General features: G+C 36.5%; 1 protein-coding gene across 3 annotated transcripts in view; it reads left to right on the top strand.

Annotated features, from left to right (window-relative positions):
- The window catches only part of p120ctn (adherens junction protein p120), a 189,557-nt gene that overhangs the window by 144,414 nt on the left and 26,667 nt on the right, over positions 1 to 18,476 (top strand). For all 3 annotated transcript variants that reach the window (XM_089250130.1, XM_089250129.1, XM_089250131.1), the window contains exons 3-4: positions 7,846 to 7,917; positions 13,885 to 14,015. In XM_089250130.1, coding sequence (XP_089106256.1) covers positions 7,846 to 7,917; positions 13,885 to 14,015 — 203 coding nt within the window. The remainder of the gene's footprint in view (positions 1 to 7,845; positions 7,918 to 13,884; positions 14,016 to 18,476) is intronic.

Raw genomic sequence — 18,476 nt, 5'->3', positions numbered from 1 at the left:
ATAGATCGCTTTAAACGCCGTTATCGAGAGAACTCCGGGAAATGTTCCTAAGGTACCACCGCATTGCTTTTCTTTTTATATCGTCATTACAGGTGCTCGGATAAATGCGTTATGACCTTTTCTTAGCGAAGAGAACAAAGATTGTAGAAGGATTTCTGTTTTTGTGTGTGTGCGAATCCATAATTTTTGGTTGATGTGCGATTTCCTTCTTTGTGTAGGACTTTTCAAACGAGTGGGGAGGAGTGTAAAATTCCATCAAACTAACCCCGTTGAGCACATAAGCTCGAGTTGATTTACTTATGACTCAGGTTTACGACATCGCAGTATGTTTTCGTAAAGAAAGTGGAAGAAGTATGTGAGACGCGGGTATGTGACTACTATAGCCTAGCCATGAAAACTTTTTTTTTGTGTGTTTGTACATGGCTCGTTCGTAAAAACCGTATTTTCTCCCTCAAAGCGTGTTGCCGTTGTTTGTCCTTTGCTTCGGAGTGCGCTTGGGTAAATAGCACATGATGTTTAATGACCGCGATGATGATTGTTTGTCCGTGGAAAATCTTCGGGGAGTGTGTGTACCGAATATTTTTGCTTTCAGGTTTTTACCTTTTCTCCCTTCCGAGCATTAGATTCGATATTATTTGTTGAGTGCTTTCGATCAGAATGGATTTTTGTGATTTTTCGCTGAAGAAAACGCATTGAAGATCCATTTATTCTACTTTATTTTATTATTTTTGGATATAAATTTCGAGTATACTATTTTGTTGTAGAGATATGCAGCGTAGATATGATATCTATTCGAAAACGTGGAATAGAAAGGAAAAAAAAAATTGATCCGCCGTATATTGAATGTTACCATGAATTTTGTAGGAATCTGGAGGGAAAATTCTAAAAAGTTCCTTCGAACCAGAATTCAAGGTTGTTACCATTCATCACTGTCACGAATGGGAGTGAATATTTTGAACAAGGGGATGATGTACAATATCAAAACTTCAGTATCAAATCGAACTTTCTTTTTAACTTCGCTGAGAAACATTTGGATATCTCAAATCGGCTCTACGCCAGGGCGGGACAAATCTCAGGCGCCAAGTCACCATGATGACTAAAATGACTAAAAAAATAAGTATTTACACCTAAATTTGCACGCTGAAAGCAGCACAAAATGTTTGGAATTTATGGCTGCATATCTGCCAACATGAAAGGGTCACATATGTCAAACAAAAGCAGCATTATTTTGGACCTTTTTCTTCGGGTAAAAGTTTTTTTGGTGGGGGAAGGGAGTGCCCAGCCCTGCTCTAAACTGATTTTTTTTTTTTAGTTTGATAGGTCCCCGTGTTTTTACGACCATTTTGCCGTGAAAATGACCATAAAAATTCGATCATCAACCTCAGCGCACTGACCACTATGTTGGAAAAGGCGCTGTCATGAAATCAAAAAAAAAAATGTCTCGTCCTTAAACTTCAATTTAGTGATTGCATTTAGGAAATTTTTGAAACCAGTACCAATTTTCTAGTCACCGTGACAATTTGTCAAGTTCTTGGCAAAAGAAACATCATATTATATAACCAACATTTCAGTGCGTATCCGGTTATTTTATAAGAAGGTCCAAATTCTCAAAATGATCAAACGTGTAAAATCAAAACTATCATCAGATGACGCTCGAAAACGAAACTAATTCAAGTGGCATACGCAATTATCGCAACTGAAATTGTCTGGGGGAAAAAATCTTACGCTCTGTTTCATCTACATTAATGACAAGTGGCGCTAACCAGCATCTGCTGCGCTAGCACTGGTTTCTTGCTCGAGTTTAATAATCTTCCTAGTGTCAATATGTTTCATTTAAAAAAAAATTTGAAAAAAAAAAAAACCTTTTCAACAACTAAATTTAAATTTTTTCCCTTTCCTACAGAAATCTATATTAAATTTTATTAAATTTTATAACGTTGTTTCATGGTTTGAAAGATTCACACGGTTCACAAAAATCATCTTATGAACCTCCATCTCAGATCGAAGGAAAAAAATTACATTTGCTGATATTTCAATGAATTGGATGATGTCGTTGTTGCTCAGCTTTCTTGAATGTTGTTGAAATGATAGAGTATATATATTAAAAAAAATTAGAAGATAAAAAGGAAAAAAATATCGTTCAAATACACAGAAATACAAAAATTACTATTTATAGTTGTCAATAGATGCCCTTAGTGAAACCGAACTGATTTTCATTGGAACGTATGATTATCAAAACTGAGTCTCGAAACGGACTCCACTAGAGCCAAAAAAAAAATTATAACCGATATTTGACTATACAGAATTTCACTATAACTTAATAAATTTTATCAAAATAATAACAAACAACAAATTTATCCGAAAAACATGTTGCCAAATTATGCATAAATTCAGCAGCAGATGACGCTTTTATATATATTTAGTATATTAGAATGCGCATTAATCGAAACTGAAATAGTGTTGGAGACGTTTTATGTTGTCTTTCTCTCACATAATTTCGAAATGCATTTGGCTCTTGCCTTCGTTACATTTTGGGGTAACCTTGTAACTTAACTCTTCAATCAGTTCAGATACATTTACCTCTAGTATACCTGGTATACATCTAAGAATGTAATCTTTGTGTTTACACGCATCCCAGATAATTACAACCCTGTGGAAAAAAACTGACCGTGCTGTGACACCAATCATGAATATAGTCGACCATCATGTGGCGATGAGTCAAGCAAACCTTTGTTGATTTTGCTGGAAGAGGATTTACTCAGTTTTGCTTATGTGAAGACAAATCTCACGGGGCAGGAAGAGCAGACTTCCATTACCTAGTACGCATGTGCATTTTGACTCAGTATTATGTTGTGTGCACTGTGTATATATATATAGGTTGGTATGATGACAGACTTTCTTTATCGGCTTCGTTTAGTTGCTCTTTCTGTCGCCTGTGGTATCGGATTGCGAGGGTAATGAAGCTTCTACCTTGGTCGGTCGCTGTGCGAAAAACAAAGCAATAACCGAGAAGACTAGTCGACGGAGCAACTCTCTCACATATATATCTGTGAGGATCAACGACAAAAACAAAAAAAAAAGGCGACGTCAATAAACTTATATTAAGCTATATATATGTATAAGGACGAAAACCAGAAAACAACGAGGAGTGGCCATAGGAGCGAAAAGGAAGGAAATGAACTCCTCAGCCGCGAGTATCGATCAATACACGCGGCCACGTACCTTCTCGGTGTACTTGCACACTTGCCAGAATCCAGCACATACACGCGCTCACTCACCAAAAGCATTATCTCTGTATAAAGATGTGTTGGTAGGAGGGGGAGGAGCGAAAAAAGCTTTATGCACACTTTCATAAACCCTTAGGAAATGAAGAAAAATCGAGTAACTCGAGTTTCTTATTGTGGTGCGAAAGTCGTATTTTTTCTTCTTCCGGAACATAATTCTGAGTGATCGAGTTTTCTCGGAAATATTCCTCCTCCTTTATAGTTACAAATGCTGCCGTCTGTATCCGAGAAAGACATGACTTAAAGAAGCCCAGTTGCTGGACATAAGTCACTGTGATGAATCACTTTTTTTTCCACTCGCATCTTTAGGAATATTCCCGTGTAATGGAAGTGATTGTGAATGGTCTGTTAGCTATGACTACTTTCATCTCAAAATTTGAGGAACCAAAAGCTTGTAATACAGGGTGGGCGAGAAGTCCTGGACACATTTTAATTTTTTTTAACAAAATCAACCAATTGACAAGAAAAGGTGCGATTTGCACTAACATACTTATCGTTGCCTAGAGTTTTTTTTTATAGATAAGAGTTCAATTTTTTCTCTCACTTGGCGTTGTAAAACGAAAAACTCGACACAACACATTAAATGCAACACAAACACTGCATAATTAATGTTTATGACAATTTGAGTTACACATAAAACTACCACATTTCTACATCAGCACCCATTTCGATGTAGCCCGTTCTAAAAAGAAAACAGTCTGCAGTAACAGAAAAAGTAAATATTCAATAATTTAAAGAGCATATGCCACACATGCATTTTTCACTGAAGTGAATAAAAGGACAATCTTTTGTTTAAAAAGCAGAATTTTACTGTTGAAATAATTGTTGCTTACAGGTGGCGCTTTTTGCTGCAAACCAGATGCCTTCAGCCATTTGACAGAGTGTGGGGCCACATTTGGTATTTTCCGTGAGGCTCGCTCTCTCCACTAAACTACTATGCTATACACATGTTATCAAATAGCTCAGTGAGGCCATGCATTGAAGACCTGTAGACCATTGCAGTGCTGCTATCTGTGTCCCTACTTAATGGAAATTTTGACGCAAATTTTTTTCCTTATTACAGAAATTCCCACGGCTTTCTTGTGAAATACACACGCACACACATCACCCTAATACAATGAATGTTGCACAAATAAGACAGATTTGAGCTTCGTTTTTCTAGGTTTTTGTTTGCAGTAGGCCTATGTTATACACCAGGGCTATTTTACCGCACACCAACTCCGGTCACATCGCCATACGATAATTTCCAACCCGTGGAGTTGGGTGGGAAATGAAGTTGCCATCTATCGGTGGTAGCATCAGGCTCGGTAGGTAAAGAACTTGTTTCTGATGTTCTTGCCTGGATTCGAGCCCGTGGACCTCGACGGAAACCTTCATAGTGGAAGACGAGCATCTTGCAAATTCGAGCGAGTTATTCTTATACCTTTTTCAAATAAGTAAATCCAGTGATAATATTTTTTCGGCGTGTAAAATATTGATCCAGGCATCTATTATTTCAAGTTACATGCTCCACTGGGCATGCAAATTTTTTAAGATTTATCCAGCCCTTACGCGAATTATTTTCTGGGTTAAGGTAGTGTTTTTGGTATGTAATATCCACGATTTATGTTTTAAGGGAATTGGTGCACGCAAATTTTTCAGTTTTTAAATAGTATGAAATGTTCTGCGTCGAAACGTGTTAAAGTTTTTGTTCTACCTGTACTAAAAATATTTGTAAAATACTTTCATATAAACTGCGGTGGTAGGCATTAGACATGCTAATGTTTTTCACTAAAATGCTTTTTTCTCAAAACTAAGTTTTTGTTAGATAAGGAGAATGTTTTTCGAGCACCACTCATTCAAATGTTTTGAAACTTTGTCTCTCTCTCAACACTAAGGTGGTACATGCTTTAACACGAGCTTTTAACATTTGAAGTATTGGTTATTTTTTTCGCGGTCTTTAACAACATGCAACTTTTTCAAAAACCACCAAAATTTACTCATTTTGTGCCATTTTTTTGAATAATTTTAATAAAAAATCCTCGTGTTTAATGTTTGTAACACCATAGTCTTGAGAGAGACACAAAGTGTTTCAAGACATTTGAATGATGGTGTTCGAAAAACTTTCCTCATCTAAAACAAAAAACTTAAGTTTGAGAAAAAAAGCATATTAGTGAAAAACACATTAGCATGTGTAATGCCTGCCAGCAGTTTATATTAAAATATTTCAAAAATATTTTTAGTACAGTTAGAACAAAAACTTTAACACTGTTAGACGCAGAAAATTTCGTAGTATTTAAAAATTGGTAAATGTGTTTTTTTTGGAAAATTTGCGTGCACCAACCCCCTTGAGCAGGATGCCAATCAACATAGGCAAAAAATAGGAATGGGCGGAGAAATTATGGATAGCAAACCCTATATTTTATCCAGGGTATAAGTGTACTCGACTGTACTATTCTTCTGGCGGTAACTCGAATCGCTCGTAACTCGAAGCACCACCGTACATACATACATCCACGTGCCTTCACGTAACTTCATGTAATTTGTATCCACAGCCGGCCTCCGCTATATGAATAGTCTTGGAAATAACTCATTTCTTCCCGAGCTGCTGCTCCTCATTTTTCTTTTTCAGCTACCCTCTCTTCTCTACCCGTGTCTGAGCAACACGCAATAAATAGATGAAGATAGTGAAAAAAAAAAATATATATATATATACCATGTAAAAATATTTTTTTTTACTGATCTGAAAAAAAGTAGAAATGTAGAGAGAGAGAGACCACTTTGATGAGATCTCTCGAGATCTGGCATCTTGCCAGATGCTGAGAAAAGGGCTATACCTTTTGGTTCCTAAATGTACTAAGAAAGAAGAGTGGGAGGGAGGTTGTAACGCTTTTCCATCATAAAACGTGGTACAAAACATTTTTTTTTGTTGTTGGGTATTTTTTATTTATTTAATTTTCAAATTCCATTCATTATAATCGCTTGGGAGCCATTTTTGTAAATTGCTGTTTCGGATGATTTTTTGGAGTCGTCGTCGTCGTCGTTTTTTTCTCTTTGGAGTTTTTCTCTCTTTGGGAAATTGTTTAGGCATTTTATTGCTTTTTCTTCACTCTGATGGTGGTTTTTTTTTTGTTTTTTTTTTTCAGTGTGAAATTCCAAATTGAAAAAAAAAAAAATTTCATTTGTGGTGTAACATATCATCCTTGTCGTTTTTTATTCCATCGGAAATTTCGTGATTTGAAATTTTTCTTATGGCTTTTTTTTTTTTTTTTGGAGAAAGGAATTTATGTAATAGTGACATTATATTGAAGTTCGGAGAAAGACATCAGTATGGGGGGGGGGGGCGTGAGAGAGAAGAGCATAAATGTCTGTCATTTGAATGTCGGGGGTTCAAGTGCTTCTAATATCCGATCGAATTTTTAGTATTTTTTGTGGTTATGATTCGTCTAATTTTAGTAGGGCTGAAAATCATTAAAAAGATCATATTGTGATGTTGATTGCATCGAGTGTATTGATCGGTATTTTTTTTTATGGAGGTTTGGGGCGGGGAGAAGAATTATTCTTAACTCTTCATTTTTGAGACATGGAGGATCATTACTGAGGTATGCCCGAAGCTGTTGTATGGACATTTCCGGAATGTTCATTATGTTCCGGCCTTGTAGATGGGACGTTAAGAAATACAGGGTGTTCCACAAATTCGTAAATTGTTAAATTCATTTCATCATTTTTGTCGCACCACGGTCATTTTCTGCAAACGAGGGCTAATTTGACCGGGAGATAAAAGGACGAACCGGGTATCGAACTCGCGACACCGCTGAACATCCTTTGGTACTTCAGGCGAATATCTTATCGACCAGGGCTACCGCGCCCAAATTGTTAAATTCAAAAAAATTGAAGGAATCTGTACATTTTAATGCTGTTTGCGAAAAATTTCCTATGAAGGGGGGATATTTTTTGGTACATTAAAAAAATTAGTTCAAATTTCGTTGATACAGCTTGGAAGCAAATCACTGGAAACATGCAAATCACAGACCTATAAAATGCAGGGGTGTACGATTCACAGCTAGAAGTAACAGCTCATTTCTTAATTTTCCGGTTACTGGCGCTTACACAAGGTTTCCATTGTGATATTGACATTGGTGGATGGAACACTATTGGTGAAGTCGCATTACCTCAGCCATATAAATCGCAGGCTCAAGATCGCTGCGTACCGGAGAAATTGAATTAATTTGCTCTTGCGGGTACTGGTAAGATAACCATCCTGTCTGGCTAGTTCCGAGTTCCGGGGTTCTTGACCTTTTGTGTGTGCGGGGGCCCCCCCACCCTCGCTAATAAAATGAAGACCACAGCATGTAATGTAGATTCAACAAATTAATTTTTTCCCCATCTAAGCTCACTGAATCCCCGCAACCTCTTCAAGGCCCCCCGATTGAGAACCCCTGTGCTAATTATTTTGCCATCGTTTTTGTTGTGCGCCTGCCTCACTCGCTACTCAATAATTGTTGGAAATTTAGCGTTATACTCATTCACTATGTATGACTTTTCGTGGAATTTCATGAATATTTCGTTTTTCTCTTTGCAGGAAGCTCAATTCGAGCAGCTCAGTCGAGAATTGGAAGCTGAGAGACAGAGTGTGACCACGCAGCTAGAAAGGGTGAGATTCTAATGTATTTATATTGTTCATAAATAATGTTTGAACGCACATGAAGTTTCTTATCAAAATTAGATTCCCAAACGGTAAATCGCGGCATGCTGTCGTTAGAGTGACCGCGAGATGTACAGGGTGTCCCATAAATTCGTGAATAGTTTAAAAATTCATAAAAATTTAAGAAATAGGTATCTTTATATGCGGTTTTACGAGAAAAAGTTATTCTCACGGAGTTTTTTAAATGTAGAAAAAAAATTAGTTCCGATTTTTGTAGATAAAGGGTGCTGCACGAAAGTAAATCGTAGAATTCTAGACCTGAACCTTTCCTAGATCTAGTCTGCGTCGAAAACATTCGTAAAACTCCAGCTGGTGATTCGTGGCTGAGGTAAAAATTTCGTCAATAGTGCTTTGTATCTACCAATGTCAACATCACGATTAAAACCTTATGTGAGCACCAGTAATGGGGAAACTCAGAAATGAGTTGTTGATTGTACACCCTGCATTTTATAGGATTAATTTGCATATTTCCGCCGATCGTACGAGCAGTGCTCTCTATAGACAGAAACTTGAACTAATTTATTTTTCTACACCAAGGAAAAAATCCCCCCCCCCAAGAAAACTGTATACAAATTTATTCAATTTATGGGACACCTTGTACTATATGCTGCAGGTGTCCCGGGTCCAAAGTGATTATGTGATGGGAGTGGTTTTTATTACCATATTTCATTTTTAATGTTTCATGTTGGCTTTCTCCACATGACTCAGAAATGTGTGTGGCTTTCATCTAGCTTACATTTTGGACTTTACCTCCTTATACACATATCTTCAATCGTTTCCGACATTCACTATTATAAGGTGTTCTCCCTGCAAATTGTGGTGCACATGCTAATTTTTTTGCGAATATACATATAACCAACTGTATCAAGCTTCATGGCAGGGCATCTCTCTTTTCTTTTCTTTTATAATCCATTTTCTACAGTTTGTTTCCATTAATGAGCATTTGTTTTTACTAGCGTCATCTGCTGTTGACTTGAAACCCTCATTTCTGAATTGATGTATGTTTTATAATATTTTTAAATTTGTTATTTATTATTTTAACAAAATTTATTATAGGTTGGCTCAGTTATACAGAAATTTGATACAATCAAATGTCGGTTCATATAATTTTTTAATTTTGTTATATCAAATAAATTTTGTAAATTTCTGTTTCAATATTTACGCGTGTAAAGATCGATTGGTTTCGTTTTTTAGCGTCATCTATGACTTCGGATAATATTTTCTGATTATACACATATTTTGGTCTTTTTTTTTCCCCTCTTTCTATCTTTTTTTGTTTTAAATTCGAGAAATCACTTTCTTAATAATTTACAGAATACTTGATTATTTTGATAAGTAGTGTCCACTTCTATAATAATCGGATGCAATGAAATGTTGGTTAAAATACGATGTTCCTTTCTCCTTCATGAGCCTGAACCATTGAAATAACGTTAAAAGACTTGATGCTTGCTGCAATGTAACCTAGTGCTTATTTATTATGTACTTATTTGGATGGTGTACTTATTTTGGATGGAACCAGGGCTGGACAAATCTATTGCCTAACATGCCCGGGGCATGTAAAACGCTTATTTGCCTAATAATAATTTAGATAAAGGGTTTAAATAGATTGTATTTATTACCTATGGGCCGTTCAAGTATTACGTCAGCAAATTCTTTAACCGTTTTTGACCCCCGTCAGCAAAATTTCGCCAGTTCTGCCCCCTACTTCCTAACGCATATTGGTGGGATCAGAGACGTAAGTGGGGGGGGGGGGTTCTATGTCCCTCCCCAGACGATCAAATCTTTCAAAATTTTAATATTTTTTGCATTAAAAAAAATAAAGAAACTGTCTTTTAAATGTTATAATCGATTTCTGTTAATTTCAATGCTATTTGGAGGCTAAGAACTCATTGCGACCCTCCCTCCAAGTCATATATGGTAAACCCTTGGCCTGCGAACCAAATGTGGCCTACAACCTCAAACCTAATTTTGTAAAAATGAACTGAGCGGCACATTTACAGATCACGTAAGTGACCCGTGGCACAATTCCAGAGCATTTAAGTGGCTTGTGGCCTATTTGAGATCACTCAAGTAGGCCCGTGGATCATTCACTGATCACTCAAATGACCCGCGACAGTTCCAGAACACTTGAGCGATCAGTGGCTCATTTAGAGATCCTTTGAGTGACATGTAGCATAGTTAATAATAACATAACATAGAGCACTAAAGCGGCTCCCAGTGCGGTTCTACATCACTCAAGTTGCCTTCAGTACATTCTCAGATTACTTAAGTGATCCGCGGCATAATTACGGATCAGTTGAGTGATGCGTGGCACAGTTCTCTCTCTCCAGAGGACTTCTGCGGCCCGACACATATCCATATCACTTGGATCCGCGAAACATTTAGAGATCACTAAAGTGACTCTGCAGGGGACTTATCAATAGAAAGAATGTTAGTTCAGGTGCCCGCAAAATAGCGAAAGGTTTTTCTAATGTTTGGCACAATCAGTAAATAGTAAATATGTCATTAAGAATATTTCATGTTTTTATAAAGGGTGATTCATGACGTAAGAATCATTCAAACCCCCCCCCCCGTCATCAAAATTCAGCAATCTAAAACACCCTCCCTCCATTGACGCTGACGTAATACTTGAATGACCTCTATTAAAGATCTCCCGTTAGATGGCAAAATGTTTCATCCCATTGGTGTCTATTATCGAGAGGTTCCGCTGTAACAGCTTGAAAGCGTTTTAACGTTTCATACTTTTATATTGTTTGTAAAATTAACTTAGGTGCCACAAACTTTCAAAACTATTTTTTTAAAACGGGAGTTTTTAACCTTTTGCAGCCGCGACCCAGAATCAACGACAATTTCAGCTTTGCGACCCATGAGCCTGCTGGTTCTTTGAAATGAGTGAAACCAGTGATGCAATAAATGCATTTTTAACAATGTTTTACAAATCCACCTACAGTCTATCTCGGAAGCCCACGTGAATCAAGTTTGGGTCGGAACCATAGCTCAAGAGCCCTTGGCTTCCAGTGGATTGGAACGATCCATTTTGGAAGACCCTGTGACCCAAATCTTGACCCATGAGTTATACGAACTGTTTTTAAACTTAAGGGAGGGTCGCGTGGGGAGGATAGCCCGAAAAACACGGTATATTGAGGAGTCCCCAAATTTTTAACAAAAAAAAAATATCTTCGTACCTCGTCCAAAAAAAAGATAAGCCATTGAAAATGCATATTACCTGCGTTTTTTTTTTCTTTGGCACTGAATACTTGGGCAACTAGGATTTTTTATTTCTGTTCTCTATTGCATAAGGGGAAAAGAAACTTATGATGTCATGCACTAGTGACCTTTGCCAAGGTGCAAGTCAGGTTTGCACCCTTATCTTTGTCATTTATTTAAGGGAGTACCTAGCGCGCACACACACACACACACACACTCCCTCCCTGATGTATGTAGTACCAGCTGACTCTTAATATTTCTTGACAGCATTCTTGTTGGTAGAGGGAGGAATATATAGATTGTTCAGTGTCCTTGCACCATAAATTTCAGTTTTTTCCCCTATCTTCGTGCCTGCTTTTTTAACAGGAATTCTCCCTTTACAATTTTTTTTTAATGAATGTGCAGCAAAGCTTCATGTCCTTATGACATACTTACCTTAATCTCTTCTGTAACTTCACTCAAGATTATGGTGTCTTCAGACATTTTTTCTATCGGGCGGTACAAGGGTATCTTGGACTTCTAGGCAAAGAAAAGAAACGTTCACGCTACCCTTATGAACATGTAGTTGCATAGCGGCTCGGGGGGAATGGAAGTTCGTTCGATCTAACGAATGACAGTTTCGTCCGATCGTTATGCGACCTTATTGCATGGGCGCCCCTGAGCAGTCCGCTAATGCAGAAACCGGCTCCGATAGAAATGCCTATCGGAAACGCAAAATGTTTTTCGTGAAAGGAATGGTTTTGAAGTGAACCGTGAGTTGCGCGGGGGGAGGGGATTCATTGCTTTTCCGTTTTTCTGTAGGCCTATATGCACACACGGTCTCCCAAAATTCTACATCGAAAATGAAAGGGATGATAGTATGTACAAATCAAGACAAAGAACTTTTGCAATAGAACCCACGTGAACAACCCACTTATTCAGAAGATACATGCACCTCCAATTCAGAATTCTCCACAACATCGCAACCTTGTTCAGTCTAATTTTTTACATGGTGAAAGGGGAGGGGGGGGGGAAATTTTTCTTCCTTCCAGTTTCCAGGCAATTATCCTCTAATGTTCCTGTGTGGGGGGGGGGGGTAAATTTTTTCCTTTTCACTGCCATGGTACTCAAGGACTTTTCCTTTCTTCCTTCCTGGGGACAAGCTGCTTAAATTGCATGCTAACATGCAGTAAAAAATGGTTCCGGACTCAAGGTTCCATTGCCACAATTGTTTTGTCTTAATGTGTACTATCATCCCCCCCCCCCATTTTGGCATAGAATTCTGGGATGAATTTGACTGATACTTAATTTTTTTTTGTTCAATTAACCGCTGTGGTGGTCGAGTGGTTATAGTAACGGACTCGCGATGCGAGGATCCGGGTTCGAACCCCACAGTGGTGGTCGGCTGAAGTTGGTTTTCTGTGGTTCCCAACTTCAAGGCGCAAATGCGAGCCGATCTCCCCGTTAAAAAGTCTCGCCACAGAGAGCAACAGTCCTACAACGATAAATCATTCAATCATAACACTTCACTCATAGTTAGAAAAACTGGTGGCAGATGGCAGCACTACACATAACAAGCATTACAGAGAAACAAAAAAAAAACTTCGTCAGGTTTCACTACACGTACACGCACCTTCCCGCATGTACCGATTCGTTGGGGGTTCCGCGGGGGGTGTGTGGACGGGGTGCATGTGTGGTGTAGCAGTAGTAGGTAGGGCCTCCAAAAAATGGCTTGGGGATCCATGATGTTCTTAAGTCAGCCACCTCGTTGGGCAATTTGCCTGTTGTGGCGTTGTATTTGTTATAACCAAACTTGTACATCAAGGTTTGATAATCGTTTTGATTAGAACCCAGATTATATGCACTAAAAAGTGGAAAAATATGCACTTAAAAATTCAAAAATATGGACTTAAAAATTCAAAAATATGGACTTAAAAATTCAAAAATATGGACTTAAAAATTCAAAAATATGCACTTAAATTTAAAAATATGCACTTAAAATGCCAAAATATGCATTAAACACGCAGAATATGCACTAGAAATCTTGAAAAAGTCAAAGTCCGAAATATATACAAAAAATTAGAAAATATTCATTAAAAAAATCACCATGCAAAAATAGCAGATGTGTTTTCAAACTGCATCTTTTCTATATCTTAGTGCATATGTATTCCTTTACAAGAAAATATCCCCTCACATATACATATGATAATATTATGAACAATATTTGAAAAATCAAAAATAAATTAATTGAGCTTAAATAAAGTTTCAAAAATGTGCACTTATTCTGAAAATTCTTTGATTTTATGCATTTATATGCATTAATGCTAAAAATGGCCAAAATATGCAAATGCATATAATCCGGGCTTTAGCTATGATTATACTAATTCAATGTGGATTAATCCATTTAGCGGCATACTGGAAATCACTAAAGCCCCTCCAAAATGTCATATCTTTTTAATTGAATTTGCTTTTTTCCGATTTTCAGCAAGTGCAAACTAAGTGGTACAGAAAAATTTGTTCCATTGAGAAATCAACTTTACAAAATATCTTTGCTTGTCAATGTTAAAATGAGAGAAATTTAAGGAGGCGAGATATCTTGTGAATGCGGCTTAATACTTTTGAGCATTAATACTTTTTTTTTTTTTTTTAAAGATTAACTAAGCTGTCTAATCCCATCATCTTGAAAATACAGAGTGCTAAAGTTTCTTTGCCATTATTGTTCTCTTCCAGTATAAAATAAGGGACCCTGAAGACGGCAGTTCCAGCTACGCTGAAAACCCTTATGTGTGGAGGCCCACACAAATAAATACTGTGATTCCAGAAGACGCTGAACTAGATTCAAAAATGACTGACCCACATCTGTGAGTTCTGTTTATTTATCTTCTCAGTTTAAAAAATTAATTTTTCAAATTGATTCTCAAAGGAATACTTTATTATGCTGAACTTCCATTGTGAAAATTTTAACGCTTTTTTGTTAATGCATTTATTTCCTGGCACTGCTTCCCTATGCACTTAATTTATGAGATTCTGATCACCTCAGAAAGTATAATCTGATAAAGTGATGCACATACCATCTTTAGTAAAATGTTTCAACGTAACATAAACTCTGAGAAAAATACTATTATCTGTAATCAAGCTTTGATGCATATCTTCAACAGATGCTTGTTGTTTGAGTGAATGAAAGCAAGGCTTTTTTTTGCGTACTGTCATTTTTAGTCAGTGACAATGCTTGCTAAATTTGCACTTTCTGTCTAATATGCACAGATGATTGTTTTTGTTTGGAGAAAATTGTCATGTTCAAGGGTGGTTAAAATGATCACACCATAGGTGCCAATACTTCCAATTTACCCAGAAGCCTTCCGATTTTTTAGCCTTATTAAAACCTTCCGCGTGGCAACCAGGTTTTTCCGATTTTTGATATATGTTTGGAAAAATCCCTGAAAAAATCCTTAAATTATGCTTCCTTAATGAAATATCGTTAAAGAAAGTTCGCATGGCCGCTAAGAAAAACAATTACCCCTTTTATTTGTATGGCAGTTTTCTTTTGTGACATAGACTTCTGTGGGAAACATTTCATCATGTGATAAACCACAGATTTTTCAAGTCTGGGAATCAGCACCTATGAATGTAATGGCTATTTGCACTTTTTTCAGAGACATTGAAAATGTCCTAATTTTTCTCCAGGCTAATAGTGCTTCAATTGTGGGTGTATTTTATTATAGCTAATATTTATCCTGAGCTTGTAGAAGTCGAAGATATTCTGGGTTAATTAAAATTTTCATGTGTGAAATGAATGTAGATTATTCATAGTTTTACCTAACTAAACCAGAGTTGTGCATACTTTTAGTCGCTTACCCCTTAGTCGCTTCCCACAAAACTATAGGATATGAATATGTTCAATTCCTGATAAGTCAAACTCTGATATGAATGAATATAAGTTTTCACTCGGCCCCTAAACTTTTTTCCGTATTTTTGAGTGAAGAGAAAATTCTAATTCTAAGTTTTCTTCCTTTAAGTCAAAGTTTTGGTTAATGATGGCAATTTTAAAAATAGCATTCAGTATAATAGAATTTGGTAGATTCATTAATCTGGTTGTAAAAAGTAAATGGCTCAATGAATTGCACAAAAAGAAGACAAAAAATTGTCAAAAATGGCTACATTTTTTTACAAGATAATTTTGTGTACTCTTTATTTATAACTTGTTTCATTCATACGAGTATTGTGTATGCTTCCATTTCCTTAACACAGTATGTACATCTAGTTTTTATTTCTAAATATTCTCATTCACTAATTAAGTATGATTAGGTTAGAGTAACTTATCTGTTCAAATTTCTTTACCTTCAAAAGTTTGTCATGTTTTACTAATATGATATTTGTAAATGTCACTGTCATTTCAATGAATCATTTTTTTACACCCTGAATTCGAAATTTCCGATAAGCTCGAACTAATAATAACTTGGAGTTATATTGTTGACTGCTGCACATAAGTAATCAAGATTTGACGACTGTGACATCGTAGTGACAGTCAAAGTAGTACAGACCCATATGTGATTTCATAGATAATCATGAAATTCCCATTTTGGCTATCCACAGCAGTTTAAAGGCCCTATGACTGTAAAAAACTGACTCTCTGGAATTGCCCCATGGCGTTTTTATTGCCACCTGAAAATGCACTCAAAAGTTTTGACACACAAAATTAAAATCAATTTAATCAATTTTAAAAACTAATTGAATTAGGTTTTTAAAATTGATTTAAGTATTTTCCCCTTGTAAAGGAGTTTACCACATCACACTTTTTTTGTACTACACAAAAAAGCAACTTGGTCAATACTTTTGAGGGAAAGGTGGGGTACAAAATACTGATATTACTAGATGCTTTGGAAAGAATAAAAGCTGGCAAGAGATATTCGTAAATTGATTTGAAGGCAATGTTGAGCAAGACATAATAAATTATCATTGTAGTGGTTTCAAAATCTCTACAAAAAATATTGTTATGTAGGGATTCATTGTAGTAGAAATGAAATCATTGTGTCGTGGAAAGTTTAACATTAAAGTATTGGTAATTCCAAACAAGATTTGAAAAATATCTTGATAGAGAGATTAATTGTTGTATCAATTACTGTTGTGGTGAAGTTTTTCTGTATATCAAAAACAGATGCTTTGAATATTTCATCAATGCTGTTTAGTTTAGACAAGTAATTAACAAGCTTCAAGATTAGGGATTATTGGAACAAGACTGTACTGACCTTATGAAAAATATATCGGTTTCAAACACTATTTATATGTGACAGGATTTACAGACAAACCTTCAAAAGTAACAAACTTCAAAAGAATGAATTTTATAACAGAGCATCCTATGGAATTTTCGGTTCCTTCCCATGTCCAGACCTACATTATAAGCTGGGTTTGCTATCTCTTCCAAACCTTGTACGCACAAATGTGGGGTTACTTTTTCTCACTGTAGACAGAAGCTCTCGAAAATGAAGAAAACATTGAATGGGGGCTCAAAGTTATCGGTTGTCTTGTATATGTGGGGATTCAAGCCCTTATGCAGGAGGGGGGAAGTGGTGCATTGCATTGTATGTTCATTAATTATTTCATCCCCCAGCTTTCGACGCATATAAACTTGATATTTTTTTTACCGCAGGGAGTTAAGTCCCAACTTGGAAGATTGTGGGTGTTTTGAGTTAGAAACATGGTGAACATGAACTTTGAGGGTATCTGTAAGGAAACGCTTGAAAGCAGTTTGTAATGGCAATATGTAAAAGCAGTTTGCAATTGTGCATGTCGGGACTAAATTCTGTTTTTTTTAATGAAAATGTGTTTGATCTATTTTTGAACTTTCTCATTATTTTAATGAGTTGTCTTTTGCATCCTGGGACTAAAAACTGTTTATATTCATCACAGTTTACTGATAGATATCATTTTGATTAGAAAAATGTATACTTGAACAATAAAAACTTGATATGATACAGATGGAATTTTAAAAAAAACTGTTTGGAATCCACATAGTGATGGGCTGTATGAAATATCCCAGAATAAAAATGTATTGGCAGAGAAGAATCAATTTTTCAGCCACTGGCCTATTCTAGATATTAAATTTGCTAGTTGTAGACAGATAGGCTGGAAAAGGACGAGATACCAAAAATTTGACATTAATGATGTCAAAAAATGTTGAGCAAGGAATCAAACTGCTTTCATCAATATCATACCATGTCACATTTCACAAGCCAAGACCCATATATTCAATAGAATTTGGAGAAAAAAAATAAAAATTTACTCAAATTTTTGTGTTTTTATTGTACTTTTTGAATATCAAAAATGCAAAAGCAAAATTTCAAAAAAAAAATTAATGCTCGGGTCTGAAAGCACTATAGCCGGCTATTGCTTATTTTTAGTAACCCTTGTTACATTAGTACTCAGGCTCACTTTAATCAGCCATATGGGTATTTTTAGCATCAGAGCATAGTAGTATTAGATTTACAGGATGTAACTAAACTGATGGGGTCAGCAAGCAACTATGAGGGATGATAGAGCTCACCAAAACAAACAACTTTTCCCCTATAATGTGGGGGTCAGAAAGCAAGCAGCGAGCCACAAGAGGATGCTTTTTCTGGAGCAGATGAAACATTATTTTTTGCAGAACTTGTCATTCTGCTGTTATTTGTTGGCAAAAATGCAGCAATATTCAAATGCGGAGAAGGCCAATATGCAACTTATTTGCTGCCCTGCAAACAGCAATTCTGTGGAAGTGGTAAGACTATACTTGGAGCAATTTCCAAATAGGGCAGTACTCGATTGGAGACTATTCCTATGCTTGCACAGGCAACTCATGGAGACAGGCTCATTCCTCGCTTAAAAACATGGCACGGATCGAGCAAGGAGCATGGTAAATCAGATGCAGTTAATGACCAGCGTGAATGAAGCATGCGAGCAATAGCTTGTGACCAAAGTGTTGACCGTATGGTATGATGGTATGGCGTGTGTTGTGCGAAGAAAGGTTACACCCCTACCATCTCCAACAGCCTGAAATGAAACATTTTCCAAAATGTGTAATATTTGCATGCTGGTTTCTACAACATGGCATATTGCAGCCACAGTTTGTAGCGTCTGTCCTGTTTATGGACAAGGCTACATTTACATGCAGCTGGTGGTCGCTCGTTTGAGAATTTATTGTAAAGTTTTTGATAATGATGATTCTTTGTCCTTTATTATTCGTCTTCACTGTTTCATTTTCACCATGCAGCCTCCCTCCCATGGCTTGTCACTTGCTTTTCGACCCCACATTATATGATGAAAATTGTTTATTTCGGTGAATTCTA

The sequence above is a fragment of the Pholcus phalangioides genome, unplaced genomic scaffold, assembly GCF_987345545.1.
Source record: "Pholcus phalangioides strain wild (caught in Gottingen) unplaced genomic scaffold, Ppha-v1.0 ptg000022l_1, whole genome shotgun sequence".
Classification (NCBI taxonomy): domain Eukaryota; kingdom Metazoa; phylum Arthropoda; class Arachnida; order Araneae; family Pholcidae; genus Pholcus; species Pholcus phalangioides.
Note: the sequence above shows the minus strand (reverse complement) of the source record. Positions and strands in the feature narration are given on the sequence as shown.